This window comes from Equus przewalskii, chromosome 3 (assembly GCF_037783145.1).
Source record: "Equus przewalskii isolate Varuska chromosome 3, EquPr2, whole genome shotgun sequence".
Taxonomy (NCBI): Eukaryota; Metazoa; Chordata; class Mammalia; order Perissodactyla; family Equidae; genus Equus; species Equus przewalskii.
The window spans coordinates 84,826,891-84,853,592 of record NC_091833.1 but is presented as its reverse complement, the minus strand read 5'-3'; the positions used below and the strand labels follow the sequence as shown (position 1 = coordinate 84,853,592).

The window sequence follows — 26,702 nt, the reverse complement described above, 5'->3', positions numbered from 1 at the left end:
TAAAATAGATTACTGAAAGTTGGAATTTGGATTATCTATATGATATTTTTTCCTTTTTTTTGCTATCTGTGGGAAACAGAATATTTGGTGAAGGTAATTATTTAAAAAAAATTTTCAAATTGAAATATATGTGACACATAACATTGTGTAAATTTAAGTTGTACAACATGTTGTCTTGATACATTCATGGTGAAGGTTATTATTGATCACAGAGTAGATTGGCAAATTGCACTTTTAATGAGCAGGAACATTGTGTGTCTATTTACAGTCAGTGCCCTGGCTAAAGTTCAAAATTTATGGCAGAAGAGAATCATAAAAATGTGTAGCTGAAGATGTATTAAGAATCTTTCATTTTCTGATACTTTGACATCTGGGACCTTGCTGACACTGGAAAGAAACAGCAAACATCTGGCCCTGGAGTGCAGCTTTGCTATGCCAGCCACAGTCCAGAGCCCACACCCTCCACCATCTTCGGGATAGCACTCAGCCACTACCCCTCTGCCCTAATCATCTCAGGGCCAGGTCCCAGGCCTCTAGAGACAACCCCTATACCCCACAGCCAGGTGAAATTATTCAAATTAGCCAATCCCAACCCTGCTTACCCTGCTTGCCTTTCCAGTGGGGAAACCGTAATGGAGGTGTCCCCCACTCCCCTCTTCCTATTTGGCCCCTGTGTGGCCTGGCTTGCCCCCTCCTCTTGGGAGCTGTGAGTGTAACAGCTATCTTTTATCTACTTATCTGTTGGCCTCACCATATCTGAATAATAATAATAAAGCCTACATTTTAAAATAGGAGAGAATTTAATACTTTTTTAAAAGCTTACATTTATTGAGTACTTTATGACAGGCACAGTGGCAAACGCTTTACGTGCAGGATCTCACTAAATCCTCCTAGCTTTAGGACATAGATGCTATTATTACCCCCATGTTACAAATAAAAGGACTGAGGCTGTGAGAGATTAGGAAAGCGACTCAAATTCCATAGCCAGGACGTGGTGGAGCGAAGTTTAGAACAGGGCTTTCTGAGACTAGTCTCTACTGTCAGCTGCCGAGCTTGAATATGCTCCTGTCACCTGGCTGTACTCTGTCTAAAAAAACAGCAAATTCATTCCCTTCATTTCCATTTATACTTTTCATCCATTGGCTGATTATTTTCTTAATATGGCAATAAACTTGAAAGGAATATACTGAAACTTCTATCCCATAAAAAGAGAGCTCCACGTTTTAATTGTATAATCAATGTTCTCCAAAAATGGAAAATTTTAATTTCTGAAGATAATATCACAGAACTACAAGTTAATGATAAATTGTAAAAATATAAATGATTGAATAAAAAGTCATCAAAGTAGCTGTTATAAGGGGGAAAAAGTCTGTTTGTGCCTTTTCATAAAAAAAAGAAAAAAGGAGATACCACAGAGGTCACATTTGGGCAGGCATGCTTGAATTTCACATTTGTGGCATTTCCCAACAGAGAATCATCTGATCTAAACATTTTACGTGTCCTGACTTCTCCATAATGCAGAGGGTCTTGTTTCAAGGAATAATCCCCTCTGAAAACGGAAATTTAAACAGAAGAAATGTTTTTCACCTTTCTGATCCTTCTTCTTGTCTACAGTCATTGGCTCAATATTGTCTGCCACAGACACATTCTGAGAACTAGCTTAAAAAATATGATTAGCAAATTAGTAGATTTGGCTTTCCTGGCAATGAAATACACCTCAAGTTGTTGACTTGATATTTGGTAGCTACATTAGGTCCTCCTGGGCTGTCAAAAGGTATTTTAACATCAACAGACAACTTAGGAACAAATGGCTTAACAGAAGCACAACCCAGATGACTCCTGGGACCTCTGACCACTTAGGACATGGGGGACATTAAAGTGAGCTGCAAAACTGCATTCTTGGTGCATGCCCAAAATCCTCACCAAGATTTTCATGAATTCTTGAGGGCAAAGGGGGGAGGAGGGTAAAGAGGTTTGGCGTTCTTACGATAGCTTCTGCCTCAGGTGTGTTTCTTCTTCCTGCAGTTTCTCTGCTGCACCATAGTTACCCTTGTTGTGAAATTCAGCCCTTTCTGCTTTCTCTGTACACGATACCTACAAAGCACTTCGGAGCAGAATTTACTTCAGACTCAGAGGGGTAGATGAAGCGAGAGAGAGAAAGGAGGGACTTTGCACTAAACAAACTGGCTGTGACAGACAGCTTCCAATTAAATCTGAGTTTCTTCAAAGTTGTTTTGTGGGCACAGCCCTTCAGGTGTCTTCACCACACAGCCTTAGATTGCCCCACTTAGCACTGACAGCACCCCTTGTCCCCAGCCTCTCTGTCCTCTCTCTTTGAAGCAAAAGCAAAGACTCTTTCTTTGTCTTCTACAGAGCAGTGAGGCCATTCTCCTTTACTGCCTCTGGGCTCCAACACTCTCCCATCCTCAGATGCACTTTTGCCCTCAAGATACCCCCCAAATCAGGACATTTCCCCCAAGCAACTTTTTCCCTTAGAGGTATCCTGCTTGAGGCAATGATTAGGAATTTTAAAAAACTCATATAAAGTCCATCATACACTGAATTAAGAAAACAGCTGTCAATCACTAACAGCTCCTAAAAAATAGACAATTAAACCAGCCCAAAGCATATAGTTGTCTCAGCAGTCTGTGAGCATTGGTAGGGAGGCAATGAGCCCACTACATTCCTAACATGGTTTGATGTGAGATGGTTGCTGGAGTTTAACTTCTACTTAATGTACTTTTTGTTAACTGTTGTGATATATAAGCCTATGCTGATCGTATTATTACCAAAACATATGGGGAGAAGTGGCAAGGACTGTATTATAAATTCATAACTTTTTCAGCCATAAACTAGGGACAATACGTATAGCTACAGGTGTTTCCCTTCTTCTTCAATTCAACCCTTACCTCTTTCTCAGAGATTATTGGAATGCCTTTGTATCACAGTCAAATTTTCCTTCCTTGGTCCTCAATTAACTACATTTGCAGAGAGTCTCGACTTTATTTGTTTTGCTTGTCCTGAATACAGTTGTATTATTGCATTAGTTAGTTTTTGATTCACCTTGCACAGAGGCTGAGGCCCATCACCACTCAGTAGATGATAGCTTGGCATGGGGCTTGATGCTGGACTCTGAAAAGTGTCCAGCTTGTTCTCTTAATTGAATTTTTGACTCTTGGAAAGTATCCAATTTAAAACACTGGATTCAGGAATCAGTAACAGTTATTTATTCTGCACTGGGAGGAAAGGTATCTGGATTTACGTGGAGTTTTTCTGGAGGACAAATCTATTTATTTGAACTCTCAAACATAAGTCCTCAGCAGTGTATGTACCTCACTGGAAGCTTCCAAATGCTTGCTTGTCATCATTTGGGCGTGTGTGTGATATCCTTCTTACATTTTGGCTGATTTGTCTTGAATGCTGGGCTCAAGGAACTGATGCTATGATTTTCCTGCTTTCTGTCTCTTTTATCCTGATTGCAAATCCCAGAGCAAAGAGATGATAGTTTATTCTGGTCCCATAGAAAAAGGAGATACTGATACTTATGATCTGATGTAGACAAGACTTGTATTGAAGCAGAGTTTAGTTGCTGCGGTGTTTTCTGGCATCTTTAATTTAGAAATGTACCTGTGTGTTGTGGTAGTCTTTGAAAGAGTACTTGGATGCATTTTATTATTTGTAGCACATTCTTTAGCTTTAATTCTATGCTCCTTTTTGTGGTGGACTGGTGTCTATTTATTAGGTTGAACCATAACAAATTGTCTTTGTTTGTTCCTTTTTAGGAATGATGGCAGTGCTGTGTTGTTCAATCTTATATTATTTCAGAACAAAGAGCAACCAGAGGAAGGGAGATTGTGACCAAATTGCAAACTATAGGTATCAAGGAGCCAGGCCACAGAATTCCACCTTGTTGAACTGAGTTATCCTAACACTACGATCTAAGGCAGGCAGTACGCCTGGGGGAGTGAGATGCCAGACATGGGTGAAGGCCATGGACACCAAGCATCCTGCTTTCTTTCCTTGGTTCTGAATCTTGAGGATTCTTGTCCGTTAGTCGAGCTAAAGCTTTGGAAAGGAATGCTACAGCATGGTCTTTCATTCAGCAAATATTTATGAGAAACTAATGTGAGTCTAGTCCCATGCTAGCTGGCAGTCTTATACAGTGTTGGTCTCTTCATGGAGAAGAGATTGGTAGCAAGCAAGAATAAAACCTGGGAAGTGGTGGACCCTTGGAATAGTATGTTGTCAGTAGTGGTGATGAGAAATGGGTGGATTCAAAATAAACATTACAGGTGAATCAACAGGACTTACTGACAGATTAGATGTGGGGTGATGAAAAGTGAGGAGTCAAGGTCAACTGCTGGAATGCTGATTTGAGTAAGTGGCTATTTGATGGTGCCATTTGTAGTTTAGTAAGTGTGTGCTTTGGTTTTAAGAGCCTGGATAGTTTCCATATGAGGGTTTATGTTTTGAGTCTTAGAGACTGCTTCATTTATACGTTCTAATAAAATTCTTTGACTTTTATTTTCATACCTCATAATATCTTAACTGGTTACTTTTATATTTTCCAATATTTTTTCCCGTTTTGTTTTATTTTTAAAATGTTTCTGAGGCTCTCTTTATTTTAATTGTTTTAGTCTGCTGTGGCTTTGGTTATAATATTTTACTTCACTAGTATCTTTTCCTAGATTTTATTTGCTTAGTTTTATCTAGTTTTCATTGATTATTTTAAACTTCGTTTTATTCTCACAATTTACTTTTTTTATTTTACTTTTTACTGCTTCAGGTATGCTTTTGCAGTGACCGTGCTTTGCCTTATTAAATGGTTGGTAAGATGAATGGTCACTTCATGGATAGTTTTTGTATTACCCCATCCTCTAAATCAGGGGACTGTGCATTCACTCTTGATGCCCTGAAACACACCTGCCTACATCCTTTAACCAATGACCTCTATTTCTGTCCATTTGGCTGTGTGCTTCACAGGAAGGAAAACAGGAGACACACAGGTCAGACTTTCACAGTCTAAGTTTGCCTACACTGATGGCGTAAATAAGATGCTGGAACAGTCTATGAGGCATATGAAATGATAAGATCTAAAATCTATGTTCTTTGTCATCTATCACTGAACATTAGAGAAAAAATATATTGCTATCATGGTGTTTGAGTATGGTAATAAAAGTAACAGTAGCAATAGATATTATTTATTAAGTACTTACTACGTTCTACATTAAACTGTGGCTTAATGTGTGCTAGTATCATGCTTTATTCTCCTAGTATCACTTAGATGGAGATATTATTTTTAAATATATATATATATATTTAGAAATGAAAAAAGTGAAGTTCAATGAAGAAAAGCATAGATTTTAGAGCCAGGTAGACCTTGATTTGAATCTTGACCCTGCCAACTGTTAGCTGTATGATGATCTTGAACAAGTACCCTCGTAATACTTGTACTTTCATAAACCTCTTTGAGTCTCAGATTCTCTATTTTTAAAATTGAGGATTTTAAAAGACAACTTGCAGGGATGCAGTGAAGATGAAATGAGTGGTGCTCGTAGAGCACGTCGTCAATGCCAGGTCCTCATTAAACTATTAGAGGCTTCCCCTAGGACAGCTACTGTGTTGATGCTCAAACTCCTTCCTCCCACACTCCTTAAGAACTGTCCTCCTGGCGTTGTCCTACCTGCTGAAACAGCTAACGTCCTCAAGAGATGAATCAGGGGAACCTTGTAACTTTCAGAAAATCCCAAGCTTGCTTTTTTGGAGGCCACAGAGGCCAGGACAAAGGGAGATGACAAAGGATTACCAGGCTTTGTTCTCAGTCCAGATTTAGAGACCTGAGTTTATTCATCCTCCCTGAACCTGCCTGCACAGTTAGTTCCTCCTTTTGCTTCTCCGAACAGGAGACAGTTCTGGCAGGGAGAGTCCCTGGAGGAATGAAGGAAAGAGTCTAAAAATATCAACAAGAACTCTCTTTGGACGAGGTTACTATTGCCACCCTGTTTTACTTTTCCTAAATCTTGTCCTAAAAAAATTCTTAAGTTTTGGGAAGTACCCAGGAGTTTGTGCTGGTCTCCAACTCACTCTCTCTAATGTCCTCCTCTTCTTATCACTCTCTCTGTCTCTCTGTCCATAAATCTAACTATATATCCATCCATACATATATCTATATATATATGTGTATCTTTACAGCTATATCTGTTATGTATTTATCTATGTATCTGTGTATTCATCTATCATCTATGTGAATCATAGGTTATTGGTTCAAACAAGGTAGATATTTATTTGTCTGAAAAATAAATCTGAGTTAGTAGTGGTCCAGGGGTGTAGATTGTCTTGCCCCATGAATGATTCTTCTGTCTTGTTGCATCTTCCTTCAGGGTGAGTCCTCACTTCATGGTTAAAAATGGCTCAGCTCCATGACATTTTTTTCCAGCTTGTTAAAAGGTAACAAGAGTACATATAGGATGATCAGCTTGCTTTTAAGAGTATGTCCTGGAAGCTGTATGCTTTACTTCTGCTCATATCTCACTGGCAAGGACTTAGTCACATGGCTACATCTAACCACACAGGAGGTCGGGAAACAAATATTTCATAAATGTTGCTCCCAAATAAATTTCAGGTGATTTTCTAACTAAAAAGGAGAATGGACAATGGATAGAGCAGTGAGGTGGGGGTAATTAATATTTTCTCCACACTCTCAGTAGAAGGAGGATAGTCCCAACAAGAGAAGGTCACTACTGTTGATTTAAAAAAGAAAGTGGGGGGCTGGCCCCGTGGCCTAGTGGTTAAGTCTGTGCGCTCCGCTGCAGGCTGCCCAGTGTTTCGTTGGTTCGGATCCTGGGCACGGACATGGCACTGCTCATCAAGCCACGCTGAGGCAGCGTCCCACATGCTACAACTAGAAGGACCCACAACGAAGAATATACAGCTATGTACTGGGGGGCTTTGGGGAGAAAAAGGAAAAAATAAAATCTTTAAAAAAAAAAAAGTGGTTGCCAATGAGTTTTTCAAAACACCTCTTTGGAATTAGGCTCAATGGAAAATCCATTACTTCTCCTAGTTTGCTGAAAACAACAACAAGAATAAACAAATATTATTCCCGTTACCAAGGCTCTGCGTGTGCCTGGCACCATGCTAAGCACATAACATGCATTATCTCATTTATCTCATTTATTTCTTACAGCCCTACCTGATAGAGATATCCTTATCTTCACTTTATTGTTGAGAAAACTGAGGTTTTGAGGGGTTAAGTAACTTACCCAGCTCACACACAGAATAAGTAGCAGAGAGAGGATTTGATGTGTGGCTAAGCCCACAATTTTAACCCCAACGTGGCAGCCTTCCTGACATAACTTGTTACCTGCATGATTCACTTTCCTTCACCCTAAGGTTATAGAAAGATTCTCATCATCCTTATTCTTTTGGTCTGAAGACACATAATAGATGGACTCAAGCAGGCATCAACCCCAATAGAATGAAAGAAATCTTCAGCTTCATTGCTGGTTGTACTGGTTACTTTCTGTTTTCCCTTCCAGATCCACTCTCTCTGGCTAGGTCTGAACCTCAGGAAGGCCCACTTTACAGGCTGTATCGCACAGACGCCTTTGCCCTCTGCCTTCAGTCAGGGGGAGGCTAGGGTAGGAAATCTGGGCGAGGCAGGAGTCTCTCTCTGGTGGAGGTATTTATTTTCTCTGCTCCCTTCATTCTGAGATGCTTTCTGGCAGTTGCTGAGTTTCTCTCTGCCTCTTTCCCATAGCTACATCTTTTGTTAGATTCTGCGATTCTGCATCTTCCTCATGAACATTAGACCTGGGGTAGTAACAGCTTCCGGTTATTGCCAGCCACTGGGTGCTTCACCAAACTTGTTGGTTTACTTAATGTTGTCCACACTTCTTTAGAAGGGCCCTTCATCAGGTCCATCTAGTAAATAATAATAAATAAATAATAATACCTGCCATAATAATAAATACCATCTCTGTCCTGCTGGGATCTTGAAAGATGCATTGGGTGATTCTCAAGTTTAAAAAGAAGCACTATTAGACAACCATGACTCTTTAGTATTGTTGTGCCTTGTAAGAATGGAATATCTGCTTCATTTCATGACCATGACCTTCAGTACACTGCAGAGAAATCTTTCTAGGTGGCAACCGGGGGTGATGTCTTCCATCTTTTGCTAATTTTACTAAGATAGAAATATGAAAGGTAAAGTCATTTTTACTGACTATATAAACTGCAGTGATGAGTCTTCAGTATCCATGTCCAAACATCCTTGGATCCCGTCTGAAATTAAGGTCCATTCAAGTTGGAGCTCTCTCCTATTAATGGAATTTTAATTGATATTTTGATCAACTAACTATATTTCCCAATTACTTTTATGATGTGAATTTTCCTCAAATATTTTTCCTGGTGAGTGGTTAAATATCCATATTGTCCCAGAAAAGCAATCCACTCAATCTTCTTCAGCAGTACTGTTCACTAGCTGTCCTCAGTTTTTGACTCTTCAGAGAGCCCTAGCTGAAAGCTAGCTAAATTTCCCATAATGAAGAATGCTTTAGCCATTCTGCAACTTAGCTGAGAACCTTTACGGTCTGTAAAGTCCTAAAATTTCATACCAACTTTTCTTTTTAATAAGTCACAAAATTGAGTCTTTCATCCCAATATTTTGCATGAGCCCCTCCTTTTTTTTTTTTTTAACTACGTCGTCTTTCACTTTATGGTCATATCATCTAAAAACAATGTAAAACTTTTGTAGATCTCTATTTATATTTTATTATTTATTGACTCTAGACAGAAAATGTTTGTGGACCAAATTTTGTGAGCTCGACATTGATTCTAAGTTATAAACGCTCTCAGGGAGTCTAATAATAAGAATAAGAATACAAATACTATTTGTTAAATTTCTATTCTGTGTCATGCAAGGTTCTAGACTTATATATCATCTCATGTAATCCTTACAACAACACTGTAAATATTATTATACCCAATTTACAAATGAGGAAACTGAGCCTTAAAGAGTTTATGTTTCTTGTTCTAGTTAAATTAATTCATAAGTGGAGGTGCTAGGATTTAATCTGGGGTCTTATTTAGAAAAGCTTTGGTGGGCCTAACCACTGCATTCTGAAAATCAGTTTATGCAAAGAGAATTTTGTGACACAGCAGACAACAATCTTAAATCTATTAAATAGAAGAGTCTTCTGGCTTCTTCTAGTTCAACTCCAACACTATCTTTTTTTTAACTGGTGACTTGATACCACTTTTATATGATTTAATATTAATTTTAAAGGAATAAGAGAGATGACTTTCTGCAATAGAGAAGAGAATAATATATTCCCATGATCATCTATTTTGATGATACGGCTTTATTATAAAAAAATCAAGATTGGCTTCCACAGGAAATTGTTCTTTACAGCTACTCTGAAAAAAAAATGGCTTAGCATTAATTATGTACAACTAAAATCATTGTCTTTGGCAGGCATTTTCTAACACCCAACCGTCTGTATTCTATAGTTGCGTAAAATAAGTCAATGAGTTTACTTAATTTTGCAGTTAATTCTTCCTGCCAGAGGAACAAGAAAACTATGCTCTTTAGAATAGATTATCCATGGGAATCTTTACTGTGTTTTTTAAGACCCTAGTGGGATATTGCTATACCTGCTTTCAGCATTTTCCAAGCCTAAGAATTTGGTGTAGAAGTCCAGGGCCTCAATGGAATTTTTTCACGTACTGGAGCAGATCCAGAGCTGAATCCCGAAGTAAATTCTGACACTGTCAGCAGGGCCCAGGTGGCCCGCCTCCAGGGTTGATGTAACCTCCCGTTCTGGTGGGCATGGCAGCCAGAGCAACAAACATTTATTGAGCACATCCTTTGGCAGGCGTTGTGCTAGGTGCTGGTTGAGCTCCTTGAACGCCAATCCTGCCATCTGCTCTCCTGATTACACAGCAGAAGGATCCTAGCAGCCAGCACTAGACAGTCCTAGCCTCCTGGCCTGCATGAGAGAGCGCAGCCTCCAGGGGTTTGCTCTTCACTTTCCAGCCAAACAAGAGAAGCGATGGTTAGGGGAAATCATTTACACAGTGTTTGTCCCTCTCATTCGTCTAGGTATCTGGCATTCTATCATCAGATCACATCAGCTTAGTGTCTTGCAGGTTTCCCTCCATAAAGGTGCACTTTAATTTATACCTTCCTTTAAAAATCAGCAGTCATTATAAGAAACAGCCATTTGGAATTTAATCCTGTATTTACTGTAGTTACAAAAAGAGTCAGGACTTTAATACAGCAAATACTTATTATTGAGTGTCTGTGGTGCACCACACAAAGTGCTGGGTCCTGTAATCACCACTGGGCTTGCTGTGCAGTGGGGCAAAATGTGGTCTGAGAGCACAGAGGAGGGAACAGCTGATTCTGTCTGGGAACATCGAAGAAGCTTCATTGAGAAAGTAATATTTCAATGGGTTTGGGAGAATGTATAGGAGCTTTCCAGGATAGAGTTTATGGAGGATAGAAAAAACTTGAAGTAAAGAATGGAGCATGTGCAAAGGCCTATGATCTCATGGAAGGACCGAGTATGTTCAGGAGAAGGGGAGAAATTCAGAGTATCAAGAGCATATGGTATTAAAGGACAGGGCTGGGAAGGTTGGTGCAACCAGCGAGTGAAGGTCTTCGTAGACTATGCTAAAGGGTGTGGGTCTCATCCCAGTCACTAGAAGATACTCCAACAAGCAGTGTAGGGTATGCAATAAAATGGACAGAGATAGATAAATAAATGGCAGGGCAGCACTTAAGTGAGAGGGAAAAGGAGCCTGGTTTAAACCAGGAGGAGAGATGAAAACTTCTACTGTTTGATTCAAGAGACATGTCTGTGATGGCATTTATTTGAAGACTATATATGTACATATATTTTCTGTGTGTGTATGTGCGAAGAAGATTGACCCTGAGCTGACATGTGTTGCCAATCTTCCTCTTTTTGCTTGAGGAAGATTGTGACTGAGCTAACATCTGTGCCAACCTTCCTCTATTTCATATGTGGCATGCCGCCACAACATGGCTGACGATCGGTGCTAGGTCCATGCCTGGGATCTGCAACCATGAACCCCAGTGCACCAAAGTGGAGCATGAACTTAACTACCATACCACCAGGCTAGCCCCTGAAGACTATATTTTTATAGTTAATGAAAAAGCAAGGACCTTATTATATTAGCCACTTCATCTAAAATATTATGCAAGGCATTGCATTGTTGAGACTAATGTACTAAGAAAAATTTTGTTTCAACTGAGGAGCTGACTCAGAATCAAATTTAAGGCTCTATCATAGCTATTATTTTGAGATTTATTTAGGACATTTCCTCTGTCCTGAATTCCTCCTCAGATTTTATTTTATTATACCATTGTATGGCTCTTTTATTGCAAGCTGGTTTCACGGTAAGATGAAGCATTGTATGAATAAATGTACATAGAAAGTAAAATAAAATAGTATATACAGTATGTATGCACACACACACAGTATGTATATTTGTATTATACATTCAAATTCGTGTTTGGTTGTGATTAATGAGAAAATTTTTAAGTTTTTCCAGGCCCCTTGAAATGTCAGGTTAATAGTTTTCAAACATTAGTGTTTTGTGTGGAATTCCAGAAGCTGGATATCAACGAAGGGATGGCTAAAATCTATGGGTGGGATTTTCAATAATTTTCGAGAAGAAAATACTTAAATGTTTGTATTTGCTTATTTTTTTTTATAATGGTTTTTGGAAACTCTTGACCTAGCAATCTTCCCAGAGCTCTAGAAGAGTGTGCTAAATACAAGCTGATTTATACCAATCTACTGTTTTCTTTGGCTTATTGTATCAAATCGATTGCTTTCACTGTGGCCTGGCATCTCACCTATGTTTTCTCCAGGCCTCTGATCCAAAATACAGTGTAGAATCTGATAGGAAGTTTCCTTGAACAAAACTTATCTAGAATGAGAGGCAGTGGTGACAACAAAGGGTCAAGTACACATAATATTTGGTAACCTTGTTGTCCTAATTAATTTCCTTCCCTCATTCTATCTCTATGCTCAGTTAACCACTATTTTTCCTAAAAGATAACTTCATCATCACTTTATGGAGAATGCTTTCCCTAACTCTCCCGATTAGGTTAAATTCACCCGATTCTATGCTTTCGTAGCATCTTGTGCCAACTTCACTTTTGCAGTATTTATGACAGTTAGAAATTTTCATTTATTTGTATAATCATCTATCTTCTCCAAAAGATTTTACATTTCCTCAGTGGCGGGAGCCATTTTTTTGCTTATTGTTGCATATCTTTTTCTTTAATTATGTTTATGTTACCCTATTGTTTTCTTTTTTAAATTATTTTATAACACTTAGCCTAATGCGTAACCCATAATGGGGGCTGAAAACAGTGGGGAATGTGAAAATGAATAAAGGGACATTGGAATGAGTGTGAATGAGCATGGTGGCACACTGCACGTTCATGGAGAACAATGGAGGGTAAGTGTTCTGACAGTCTTAGCCAGCAGGGGGCTGATTTCTTTTCTCACCTTTTTCTTAGTCCTTGAAAGTATGAGTCTCTTCTTTGGTGATCCATATATGAGGAAAAATTATGTAGACTGTCTTATCTTTAAGAAGCTTTATTTGACATGTAAAATAAAGTGGCTTGTTCACATGTCCCAGCTCACTGCTTAGAATTTTAAGAAGGGAAGTATTTGACTGAGAATAGAGCTAATTTCATGTATTGAAGGGTAATGAAATAGGTCCTTTCCTGGCATATGCAACACATCTGAAATAACTGAATAGGGCATGGTGCTGAGATACAAAAAGAACGGGGATGTTCTGTAGCTTCTCTGGCAGATTCGTTTTGTTTGGAGTCATTGTAGTGAAAGCTTTTGTTCACATGAGCTTCTTGGGCACCTAGTCAACAGTGAGCCCTAACCGTAGACTGTCGTGTTCCCCAGGCCAGGAGTTATCTGTACGTTTATTTTGTTTTTCACTAAAACAGTTGTGTTATATCAGTGATTGGGAGCATGCACGGTACAATAGAAAGAGCGTAGATTTTGGAATCAGTGTGACCTGAATTCAAGATCTGGCCAGGACTTGTAGTGATTAACCGAAAGGCCCTGAGCATGTTCCTTATTTTCTTCAAACTTTAGTTTCTTCATTTTAAAAATTGAGATAAGGGACCCGCCACATGGTGTGGTGTTAAGTTCGTGCCCTCCGCTTCTGTGTCCTGGGGTTCGTGGGTTTGGATCCTGGGCTCAGACCTCTGCACTGCTCATCAAGCCATGCTATGGCAGTGTCCCACAGATGAAAAAAAACTAAAGGAAGGTTGGCAAAGATGTTAGCTCAGGGCCAATCTTTCTCAAAAGAAAAAGAATTGAGATAACATTGCTTGCTTTGCACTGATGATTCAAAGAGCCAATGTCTGTAAAGCACATAAATTATATTATTTTTGGAAAAAAATGATTCTAAATCAATTGAAAAATATACTAGAAATATTTCTGTAGGTGTCCTGGAAGTCTTGGTAAACTACGCCACTTGCATTTTCCACTTGCATAGAATTGAATGGTAGAGTTATATTTAAAAAGTAACACACTCGTATGTCATATTCTTAGCCAAACACCAGGCAGGAAAAGATTATTTCCTAATTCTGAAGGAAATGCATTCTCTTTGGGGGACATAGGGTTTCTTTATAGGCTAGGTAATAATTGGAATGCTCTTGACAGAAAATTGCATGGAGTGAGACCTTTGGAACATGTAAATGCAGTGTCGAGCCGGGCAGGTGGAGAGCTACCCTGGTAAATGTCTCTAGCCTCAGGATGTGGGGAATCTAATCTATCCTGAAACTTGCTGGCTGGACTGCGATCCGCTCCTGCTGCCGCTGCTGCTCAGGAGCAGAGAGGGCACCATCTGATTTCCTTGTCTTGCCCTGCAGGATCTTGCTGTCGGGTTCAACAAGGACAGGGTCAGGTAGAGGGTGGGGATGTGGGTCCCTGTGGGGAAACAAGGACTTTTGGTACTGTTTCTGCTCAGCAGGTGGCACAGGGACCAGAGAACCCGTTCCAGGAACTGATCTGAACCCCAGCCAGGTGGAGCTGTGGGTGGAGGCCACGTTGAGCGGCCACAGTTGAGAGAGGGACAGAGGTGCTCAGCTCTCTGTTACAAAGCAAAATTTTTCCCACCTTAAGCGCTTGGTGCACTCCCTGTGCTCTACACACCCTGGTGTCTTGAAGAGCAGAGGCTGCCATGTCTTTAGGTACATTGCTTGATGGGAGCAAAGCCTGCATTTTCCCCAAAACGTGGAGTCTCTTTTGGTAGTACTGATGGTGCTGGAATTATTTGGCCAAGGCAGAGCAAATTTCCTGTATTTAAGGGTAATGAGATTGTCCTTTCCCGGCCTATGCGTTGAATTCTAAACAATTGTCTACGACACGCTGACTGCCAAGATAAGACATGATCTGGGACAGAGATGTGTGATGGCGTCTCCGGTACATTCATTTTGTCTGGAGTCATTACAGTGTGTTTTCTTTCCCTGAAGAAAAATGGGTCATATATTCTCCTTGCTGCTTTAGCTCATGTACCAAATTCCCTAGAGGCTTTTCCCATTTTGTCTTAGTTAACTCTGAAAAGAAATAGACTGTAGCAAAAGTAAAACATCACCAGTTATTACCATGTTTTAGATTTCAGTGTCTCACTTTAGGTGCGTCATGTCTGTATTCCTAGCAAAACCACCTACAAATGAAAGACTAAAACCTACATAGATCCTCTGTGGCTCTGTGCATTCATTCATAGTGCGTTTAAATATATCAAGTTGACGTTTCTGATGGTGATTAGGATGATGAGGGTTATACAAGATACACTGAAATAAATGACACTCAGAACTGAAGGTTCCTGTACCTCACCACAGGGATTACCTCCCCTGTCTTAGACACCTCACCTAATCTTCAAGGTCAAGATCAAATGCTATCAACCTCAGAAAGCCTTCTTTAGCCTCAGGAAGCAGATCTTTCCCTGCTGCTGTCATTCCTGAGCTTACTCTTCTTTGGCATCACTCATTGACACTTATTTTCCATTCTACCTTGTGGGTTATTTGATGTGTGTTTATACAGAAATATATTGTAACCTCCTTAAGAACTAGGATTTTTTTGTTTTTTACATGAGTCCTTGTGTTTTCCACCCTGCCTAGCACAAATAGAAATCCAAAAAGTATTTTTTATGTGATGATATTTCTCCCTGTCTTGTTGACTAATCAGAATGGATTCAACACCTGTGTGCTGGCAACTGTTATTCTGTGCCAGGGATATGATGTGAGCAAGGCAGACGTGGTCTCTGCCTTGGATTAGAAACAGTTACTCCAAGTTTTCCTTCTTCCTCCTCTATGGCTATACCTTGGGAAGCAGACTGGAAGAAAGTAAGAGGCTGGAAAAGAAAGGAAAATGAGGTAGTTTGAAGAAACGTGATGAATTTGTTGAAAAGCACATACATTGTCCCCATTCTCATTTCCACAGTAAAGATAGAGAAATTAAAACATTGACTCTGGAGTAAGTCCTGTCCTGGTGTTCAAATTCCCACCCTGCTTCCTCTCTGGGTGACCTTGGGATTGTTATTTAATCTCACTGAGGGTCAGTTTCTGCTATTAATAGAGTCTACCACATCCAGTTAGATGACGTTGGATGCCTAGCTCACAATATGTGTTTAATTAGTGTTGGTGGTTATTTTTATTATTATTATTATCAGCTGCTGTTATCTTTACAGGCGTGAGGCTAAGGAGGGCCATGTCCAGGACTTCTCGGAATAGGGCAGAGACAGCCCAGGCTGGGAATTTGCTCAAAGTTGTCCTTTCCCGGATGGTAGAGCTGTTTTCAGGCTCCCTGAACAACTCTAAAGGGTGTGCTGGAACTTTCCATATCTGGACTTAATCTGACAGCTGTGGGCTTCCCGGCACTCACCTCCAGCTGGCAGTCTTTCCCTTGTCTGCAGTAAACCTTATCTCATGAGAGACTATGTGAAAGGAGAGAGAAATGTCTTCTCCTCTTTGGCCTCTGGGCTGCAAGTTTGCTTAGATCTGAAGGGAAGAATTGTGTTCAGTATTTTGTGGGTTAAGCTTTCCTGGCTAGAACTTTGTTTTCTCAAATACTAACAAAACGGATTTTTCTTTCCCCCCTACCCTCTTCTTGTTAATAGGGTGCTGAGAAAATTTTGTCAATGAATGAATCAGGAGAACTGCAAGACCTTTTAACCAAAATTGAGGTAATTGTGCTTTTAGCACCTTACTTTTAGTAATCAAAATGTTAAACACATTCTGATTGTAATTGAGTTTTCCTAATTGAATTTCCCTCCCCAACCACCGTGTTCTTACAAATATGTAACAGGATACATGTGGCAGTTTTAATTTGATGTCACCTGCCTTTAGGTTTGCTCCAGCTAGAGTGACTATAGTGTTAGCTTCTAACAACCTCATGCTATTAGGTGAGAATTCCAATCAGCTTTGCTAGATCCTAATTGTCCATAATAGAGATGTTGATGAGGGGTTTCTAGCGAGGCAATTGTCTTAAAGCACATTTAAATATTTCGTTTAAATTATTTTATTTTTCCCATGGACCAGCTCATCATTTCTGAAGGTTCCAGAAAAAGTTATCTCTGCAAAAGCGCACATTTTAATTTTGTTCCAATACTTACAATTACAACATGAGAGAAAAATTTATTCAAATATATAATGTATCAAATCAGTTTGCAACCAGGAATCCCTTAATAGTCTTTGCTAAACTATTGTATCAGCCTGTTTCTATCTATGTTAAGGAAGCTAAAATATTTTATGGTCCAACTGGTACACTTTGACGGTGGAAAGGGGGCATTAATAATTGTTCTGGGACAGCAAACATGAACCAGGACTTTCCCAGGTGAACTAGTGAACATGCTCACCCAGGATCTGTATGCCTCTACCTGCTCTTCTTGGTCTGGTCTCCTTGGCTGATCTCGTTTCTGATTCTGTAGCATTCTTTCCACTTCACTTGAAAGAAAGAACTATTTGTGGTTTCTTACTACCATTCCTTTGTGCAAGCTGTTCAGTCTGCCCAGAATGCTATTGTTTAATTCCTCATTTCCTTCCAGCATCTTCTAGGCCCATCTGCAGTATCACTTCTTCCTAAAATTATTCTGATTTCTCTCACCTTTGAATTCCTATAATCCTCTTTTTGTTGGGTGCTTATTGAAATTTTCCTCATATTACTTTTCTGTGGGTATTTGCCTCTTGTCCCAAATGAGCTATATGCCTCCTGGTTTTAGGAATCATGTTTTATTTATATTGTGATCTTGCCCAGAAGGACAAATACAATGAGGGTGTGTATTTGATAGTCTAAAACTCCTTACAGCTCAAAATCTATGTGGATGGGTTTCTTTCTTTCCTTTTGTTCCTATATTTTACTCCAATCCCGTGAAACCATTAATTTGGGTTAATGTCTATCTTTTTATTTAAGTGATTGAACTTAGTTAATGTGTATTATTATTTTCTGTGCACATTTTTAATTTTTGTAGTGTTATGTAATATATCTAATTTTGTTTCTGATTATTTTCTCTAGGCACTATATTTTTAAGAACCAACTCATTGCTATGTGAACATTGAATCCCTTTGTTCTAACTGCTGCATACTTCTCCATGGCAGTACCGCTCAAAAGAACTTTCTTTGATGATGGAAATGTTTTATATCTATACTATCCAAAATAGTAGACACTGGCTGCATGTAGCTATTGAGCACTTAAAATGTGGCTAGTGTGACTGAGGAACTGGATTTTTAATTTTATTTAATTTTACTTGACTCAAATTTAAAGTCAAATAGCCACATGTGGCTAGTGGCCCCTGTTTTGGACAGTCAGCTGCATGGAGCCCAGCCACTATTTTTTATCTACCCCCTTTTCCACTGTTGGACACCCAGATGGCCTCTAACTCCCTCCTCAGACAAACAGTGCTGCAAGGAGAACAACCTTGAACATGTTCCCTTATGGCTTTCTCTGTGAGGGAAAATTGCCGGATCCTAGCTTGTGCATATACTTAGTTTTCCAGGAGGTGCCAGATGGCTCTCTGGCTCACCATTCAACGCTCCCTCCTGTAGAGAAGGAGGTTTCGTATGTTTCCACATTCCTGACAATATTTTACATTGTTCTCTAATTTACAGTTCTCTAATTTTTGCCAGGATAGCAGGTAGAGAGGGATATTGCACTACTGTTTTAATTTACAATTTTCTGATTACCACTGAGTTTGGGCATCTCATTGTATGCCTATTAGATTTTTACATTTTTTCTGTAAATTGTGCGTTCTTATGCCTTGCCCATTAAAAGTCCTGGAATTGTCTCTTTCTCTTTTTTGGGGGGGCGGGTAATTTTTAGAAGATCCTTCTATATTCTAGATATTAAATTTTAGTTGGTTTTAGTCATTGCCAATATTTCCTTCCCTTTTTTTCATCTTCTTTCCTGGTGCCATTCACCCAATAGGAACCCTTTGATATAATCAAAGCCATCATTTTTCCTTATGTTTTGTGCTTTCGAACTTTTTTTTTTTCAAAGATTGGCATCTGAGCTAACATCTGTTGCCACTCTTTTTTTCTTTTTTTCCTTCTTCTTCTTCTCCCCAAAGCCCTCCAGTACATAGTTGTATATTCTAGATGTAGGTCCTTCTGGGTGTGCTATGTGGGACACCCTCTCAGCATGGCCTGATGAGTGGTGCTATGTCCTCGCCTGGGATCCGAACCGGCAAAATCCTGGGCTGTGAAAGTGGAGCCCGTGAACTTAACCACTCAGCCACGGGGCCATCCCTTGCTTTTGAACGTTTATTCATGAAGTACCCTTCTATGTTAACGTCATAAAGATATTATCCTACATTTTCTTCCATTAACTTTATAATTTTTCACACCCAGGTCTTTAATTCATACAGAATCCAATTCTGTTTTCTTACATATAGTGGGCTAGTTTTCTAACATAATTTACTAAATAATCTATTATTTCTTTATTGCTTTGTTGTGCCAATTTTATATTATACTAAAATCCCCATATATACTTGGGTCTTTGTCTGAGCTCTCTGGTAAGTTCCATTGATCTATCTGTTTCTTGATGTACCAATATCATACTGTTTTCATTTCTGTGGTTAATAGCAACTTTTAGATTCTTATAGGGTGAATCACCCTTGTTGCTCTGTTTAAAGACTGACAATTGACTTAGCTATTCATGGACTTTTATTCTTTTGAGTCTATAATTCTTTAATTCTGCAACTTGACTAACATCACCATGCTATCTTAACATAGCCCTCCCTCTCTCTCAGCTCAAAGAATTTTGGAAAGAAGATTTTGTTCTCTTCATTAAGTCTGTCTCTTTCTACAGATGACACAAATAAGGTGCAAACATTTAAGACTATTCTTAATGTTTAAAACAATGGTATGATACTGGCTTCTAATGTTATAGGAGTTGCAAGTTGCTATAACTCCATTGGACTGCTTTTCCCATATAACAACGCTAGTAGAGAGTTTGAAGCCACCCAAGAAAGCACTGAACTCTACCTGAGAGGAGACTAGGGTTTAAGGTAAACTAACCCAGGAAAAGAGACTAGTCCTGGAGAAGTTGGAAGAGCCAAGCAAAGTGGGTAAGGGATGCAGGATTCAGATCCAAACCCATCTCATTCTTCTGGTTGGCTTTTGGCAATGGAGCAGGAGTTAAATATTCATAACACACGAAACACTGGAGTCCTTACCGTGTAGCAAGTAATGTTCTTAGTATCATTTGTATTAAGTCATTAAAATCTTACAACAACTCTGCAAGATGGGTTTTATTATTATCCCCATTTGACAGACAAGGGAACAGAGGCAGAGAGGATGAATTCACTTGCTCAAACCCTTATAGATAGTGTTTGATTCCTAATTCTAATCAGCCTGACTCCAAAGTTCATGATCTTAAACATGAGTCTATACTGCCATCACTCAAATTAAGTGGCATGTAGGTGTCTGGGAAATCTGACCATACATGGCAAGACCCAAGGCTTGGGTGAGAAGTTTCCTGGGAGGTGGGCAGGCTATTAGGTCCAGGGAACAGACTGGGTTTTAACACTGGGCTCTGATACATCTTGGAAGATAGGCAAATTGGTGATAACTTTAGAGAGACACCAAGCAGATCCCAATAACTTCTAGTTTCTTGTTACTTGGGTGCTACATAGTAGACCGTGACTGCTCTGGTCCTCCTAATTCAGGCTCCAATTGTCAGCAGTTATCTCCAGTGAAGATGGGGAAAGAGGCCTGGCAGTTGCGGATGGGCCCTCAGAAATGGAGTCAACAAGTAATTTCAAGTTTTCTGGTCCGAGAATCATATTTTACATCCTGCTCAATTGATAATTGCTCTGGGAAGCTGAGTAGGCCTGAGTCGTGGATGAAGATTGTCAGTGGCCTCAGACATGAGGAGCTGACCGAAGGCAGCAGAAGCAAGTGAAATATGGCTGGTATGGAGACTTGGGTTCAATAGAGCTAGCTGCCCCAATGGGGATTCTGCTCCTGAGGCAGTGTGCAGGGGAGCCTCCCAGTAAGATACGAACTCCATGTGGACACAGATTCTTGTCAATTTTGTTCTCTTCTTTACCTCTAGTGTCTAGAACAGGGATGGTCAAATAATGGGCACTCAAATATTTGTTGAGTGAATAGGTGAATGAATCCTTTTTGGTCCAAGGTTTTTTGGAGAAGGCAAAGCAATTAGTTGATGAAAAAGAAAAGAAAAATTATTGTTTTATATAGGAAAATGCTGGGGTGAAAATGATGAATGAAGACATTTTTCGGTAAAATTTATTTATTTATATATTTATGTATTTATTTATGTCAATAAACAGGCTAAAGATTAGAAGCAAAGAGGTGTCTAAGGATTCCTTCAAAACAATAACCAAGATGAATAACTGATCCTGCTGTGTCCACACAGAGAAATCAGGGGAGTCCTGAGATGTATTAACAAACACCTGGTTATGGCAGAGACTGGATTAAAGATCCTATACAGTAGAGAAGCTCTAAGTAAGCTATTGCCTTGCAATGCTTTTTAAAGATGTGAGAAAACATTTTGTTGTCATTTCTAGTAAGATTGCCAACACAGTGTCCACTTTCTGTACTTGTTTTCTCGTAAAGCCTGATTCTCCCCTGAGGGCTGGTGACTACTTATTTGTTGTTCATGAAGAACAGAGGTAAGATTCCCAGCTACACTGAGGATGCTGGAAATGGCACAGGCTGCCTGTCCATTGGAGCTATCAGAGCCTGTCCTGACCCTCCCTGGAGAAGCGCCAATCTGGATGACAGCCTCTCTCCGTGGGGGGTGGTCACAGCATGTTCAGAGACTACAACAGCAGGCAACCACCTACTCCTCTGGGAAATCAGGCCGTGTGCTCGGTCGGCCTCTCTCTGAAATCTGAACATGTTTTTAAGTAGGTTTATGGCAGTACATCCCACTGGGCTCAAGAATCAGACTCATAGGTTCAGGCTTATACATTTAGGATTATAAACTCCAAATTTTCTTTGTGTCTGCATTTTGTTCAGTGGCTTCTTTCCCAACCCTGCAAATTGAGGATGCTAGAAACTTTAATTATCAGGAAAAATCCTGTTTATTATCAGCTTGATCAGACAGAGAGGTGTTTATTAACAGGCACGTAACAAGTATTTGTTGAATTAAATTGTTGAGTATAGTTTAAAACAAAATACATAGAGGCGAACTGTCAGAGATGATTATATGCCAAGTGTGCACTCTTTGACAGTTTGTTATGTCGATTGAGTCTGCTTCATAGACAATCTGGATGATGAGGTTTATGGTCACAGAGACTCACATAAGTTAATTCCTCTTTGCTAGAATATTTAAGAGACTTTCAAGCTCTTTTGAAATAGGATTAGATGATGTGAAGTTAAAAATAAGAAGTACATTCATTTCCTGATCTTGAAGAAGACACTGAAGACTCTTGATCTTAGCATCCTGTTTCTATATTTTGTTGTTGTTAGTGCCATCGAATCCATTCTGACTCCTAGCGACCTTGTGTACAGCAGAGCGGAACCCTGCCTGGTCTTTTTGCCCCATCCTCTCATCTTCTGGTGCTATATCAGACATTGCTCCACTGCTATTCACAGGGTTTTCATGACCAATTTTTTTGGATGTAGGGGGCCAGGCTTTCTTCCTAGTTTCTATATTAGATAATGGGAAAAACTCTACATTTCTGAAATTTGAGTTTGTGCTCCAAAGGAAATCCATCTGACAATCATTCATGAGCTCCATCCTTGCATCATTGTCCCTTGTCCTTTGTTAGAGACTCAGGACTTCTTGTGTGCTTCAACTGAGATGACTGCAGTATGGAGTGGACCTATTCAAAGACCTTATGGCAGGGCTAAGGGCCACCAGTCAGAGAACAGGGACGTGTCTGCTATATCTCCAATGCCTGGCAAGTGGACAACCAATAAATATTTGTGGAATGAATGAATAAGTGAAAGAGTCTCACCCACTGAGTATCTATTTTTTAAAAGCCCTTCACCAAGAATATGTGAATAGAAAGAGATGAAAGGAGGACGATTTCTCATTCCTTTTTTCTTGAATTCTACCCTAAAGAAATAGGCCTCTACCCAAACTGCTATTCAGAGGAGGAACCTTCTGTAGATTCAGGACTCTGTGTTTTATTCTCAACCAAGTCTGCATGATTTCTGGCTTTGCAGGGTGCCAGGGCCCTGAAGAGCTACCCTGGATTCCTTAATTACTTGAAGGTCAAAGTTTCTGTAGTGAACCTCTTCACTGAAAGTGGAAGTCTGTTTTATTGCCAATAATGACTATTGTTGACTTCAGTTATTCCTTCTTCTTCCAGCCTGGAACACTGCCCAAGGTTGGGGGAATTCCTTCGCTCTTTTTCCGTCTTATCTTGAGGGCAAAGCTATCTACTGAGGTGCTGAACTTAGGACATAGGAGCATCTAATATAAGCCAACTGTAGTTCCACTATAACAAAAGTACTCTTTGAAGGAGATAGCTAGGAATGACTGAGTTATTTATTTTTATTAGAAGAACAAGTGGAGTGGACTGTTATGGATGATATAAGAGGAATGGGATTCCTGGAGGCTAATGAAGCACTGGGAGAGTGTTAGGGGTTGACCTTAAGACCACTCCCGCCCCTAGCCTCACTTCTGCTTTAATGGTAGCATTTAGCCTTTTAACTGTTTTAGATTTGGTGATCCCATGTAATATATTATTTGGGAAAAATGCGTGTAAATAAAGGTTGAAAATCACTATTAAAGAAGAAAGACCATGGATTTTGCTCCTGGAGGGAGGTCTCCAATTTCCAATTTTCTAATCCCCCTGTGACCTGAACATTTTTTTGCTCATTAAAAGGCTTGTTTCCTCATTTGTAAAATGAGGCAGTCTCTATCACATCAGATTAGTGTGAGAATTGGGTATAGACTCTATCTGCTCTATAAGCCATCATTTTTCTCCCATGATTTTATGGCTGAAACAGCTAATTTTTCTCGAGAATAGAAGTGGCTTCAGAATCTTTCCAACACTGTTCCAAGAAGTCAGAATTGGCATGTGAATTGAAACACATTTAGTCTCCCTTTCTTACAGTGGCAAGACCTTGCACCAAAAGGCCAAATACAGGAGAGATGTGTAACTAAAATGACTACAGGAATTACAGAAAATGATTGTGTCATGTGACCACAAACAATTTAGCTTGAGGTAGCAGATAATAAAAATCCCTTCAAATAAGGATTTATTAATGAAATAATGGCTAATAATGACAAACCTTATTGAGTGGCTACTATGTGTCAAGCAATGTTCTATTCATCTTACGTGAATTAAAGCGTTGAATACTCTCAACACCTCTGAGTAAAAGACAGATCTCATCAGAGCATGGTCTAGATTCTGAAGACATTGTTTTAGGTGGCCTTGGTCTGTTTGTGATTCCCTTTAAAAAAAAAAAAAGATTGGAAACAGTTGTTAGCTCAGGTGCCAATCTTTAAAAAAAAGAAAAGAAAAAAGAAAAAATGTCAATGTAGCTTTTAGTATTTATATATTAATCTTATTTTAGGAAATCTGTTTGGACTTGTGGACAAATTATTAAGAAACAGTAGACTCATCAAATAGATTTAACATTTGATATTTTGACCCACTGAAAATAATGTCTGTAAGCCATGTTGGAGGTCCATGAATGTAAAGGAATTTTTAATGTTGTTCAGTTACCGTTTTGAATTCTCCATGCTGAGAGCCTAGTGTCTGGAGTGAGTGACGTAGCTGGTAAACAGGGGTAGGAAACTGCCTAGCACTCACATTCATTCCAGCTTTGTTGTTCTAAGCTTGTCATCACAAATATATCTTACGGGAAAACTGTATGCTATTCAAGAGTTTGGTCATTCACAGGTGTCTTGGGTTCTAGCAGCGGGAGTTGGTATTTAGTGAGTGTGCACTCTTGCGGCTGTACTGGTTATTGAAAATATTGAAACATGTTTGTACTGGTTGTTAAGATACTGAAATAGTTTATCCTGGTTGGTAAACAGCTGCTGACCCAAGACACATAAGCATCTCTCTTCTCCCCTGTCAGCAACTCCCCTATAAGAGCTACAAGATACAACATAGAATGCCCCCTTACAGCTAAACCTCAGTGAAATTATGAATAATTTTTTAGTTTAGGTATGTCCCATGCAATATTTGGGACACGCCAATACAAAAATTTATTTGTGGCCTATCTGAAATTCAAATTACCTGGCCATCTCATATTTTTAATTGCAAAATTTGACAACCCTTCTCCACTTGGAACCGAGACCTATTTATGATCCAGCACTAATGGGTGAAGTCCTGGCCTCAGGGGCCCTGCAGTTCCTTCCTCCAGGACTGGGCTCACCCAGCATCTGTTCTGCCTAGTTGGTGCTCTTGCTGTACAAATTACTAAATATTTTTGATAAAACCTTCTGGCATAGCTCTAGTGAATGTCAAAAGTCTGTCTATCTTATATTCTTTCTAAAATTTGATAAGAACATCATTACTTACTAATTCTCTTATATTTTGCTTTTAAACTACCCTCTTTTCCATCACTGGATTTCTGTTTTACTCAAAGTTTGTTTTTTCTAAAGGCGTTTTAATATTATGAAAAATAGCAAGTCTAGTACCTCGTTTTTTGGTCAATTCTTGCACAAATAAATGACAAAAAACTACCTACAAAGTAATTAAATTGCTACACAAACTCGCTCTAACTTTTGGGAAGAGTTTTGAATCTCTACGATCTTGACAGCATTCCTTATTTGTGTCATTCAGATTGGCAACCACTACTTTTCATCAAAGTAATTCTGTGCCACTAAAAATGAGGTATTACATGGATGTTGATAGAATAGCTAAGTCAAACTGTAATTGCAAGTGTGTCTTGCTATATACAGAAAATGCATATCTGAAAAGTGGTCTAGGAATACATAAATTTTAAGATAATCATGTCCTTAATGTTTATTTCCCAAAGTACATTCCATAAGTTATTAATAATGAGAGAATTATAGCTGTTTTGTGGGAAAAGTGTTCCATAGCATGTATACAGGGGAAATGGTGGGTTAAACTCAATTAATCAGGTTCCTTTTTAGTTGGATTTTTTAAGACTTTAATATGTTCAATTGTGAATCTCCTGAGAAAAGCTATGCATATGTGTATGTTAGGTACGTTTATCTGAGTGTGTTTCTGTGTCTGTATCCACATTTCCCAATCTTATTTTAGTAATTATTCTCTTCACAAAGCCGGCTTTTAAACATTGCTGCAAACTCCCATTTTGCAAATCAGAAGCTTGGAATTAAGTCACTTTTCTCTTTGTATTCATTCTGTAAAGGCTCCTAATCTCCTCCCAGCTGATGGATGCCACTAGTGGACTCTGGCAAAGGTTCTATGCTCAAAAAAAAAGCAATCAGAAATGCATATGAATAATTTTCAATATATTATCCTCGACACACTATGTAGTTATTTTTATTCTACTGTTACTTGAGGTAGAAAGGCTGATAGCTACTGTGAGAAGTTTTATAGACTTGGGTAAATGTCTTGAGATTTCTATTCTTGTTTCCTTAAATATAAAATGAGGATAATGATGCTTGAATTATCTGCTTCACAGAAGGTCTCTGCTTGTGTGAAGGGAGGGATGAGGGAAGATTCTATACTGTAATGCATTTGAAAGTGCTTTTAAAAAACAAAGTGTTATTCAAACGTGCATTACAACAATGGAGCTTCAGTTGATAGTGGCTCCTCCACACTTCAGCTTTTAGGTTTCTGATTTTCCAGACTTACTATTAGTGATACTATCATATAAATGTGGGGGCCTGGAGTTGGCCACCCCAAGATATGTCTCTTTGACATGAGGATTATTTGGGGCTGGTTACTTTTAATAAACTGCAGACAGGAAGGAGGCTCTGAGGAGTAGAACTTGCTTGCCCTTTGTTAGGAGACATTTACATTGTAAAGGAAATCTCCATCTGTAAAGGTGTCTCCCTCTCTGTACCAGGAAGAAGAGGGGGATGACCTTATCTCTAGAAACTCTTAATGCCAAAGGCAAGGACTTAAATCTGCGTTTGTTTACTGTACTTTTGGGGTAATCTCCCATGATCGACTCCCCCTCCACCCCCAACATCCTCCTTTGTCCTTAGCTGAAGATTATATTTAAGGTGGGATCTTCAGCCATTTTGGCGAGTTGCTCAGCTTGCCTGAGC

General features: G+C 39.3%; 1 protein-coding gene across 1 annotated transcript in view; it reads left to right on the top strand.

The window, feature by feature from the left end:
• GRXCR1 (glutaredoxin and cysteine rich domain containing 1) overlaps positions 1 to 26,702 on the top strand; it is a 116,881-nt gene that overhangs the window by 89,394 nt on the left and 785 nt on the right. Inside the window, exon 3 of the mRNA XM_070612937.1 lies at positions 16,186 to 16,251. Within this exon, the coding sequence (XP_070469038.1) occupies positions 16,186 to 16,251 (66 nt within the window). The remainder of the gene's footprint in view (positions 1 to 16,185; positions 16,252 to 26,702) is intronic.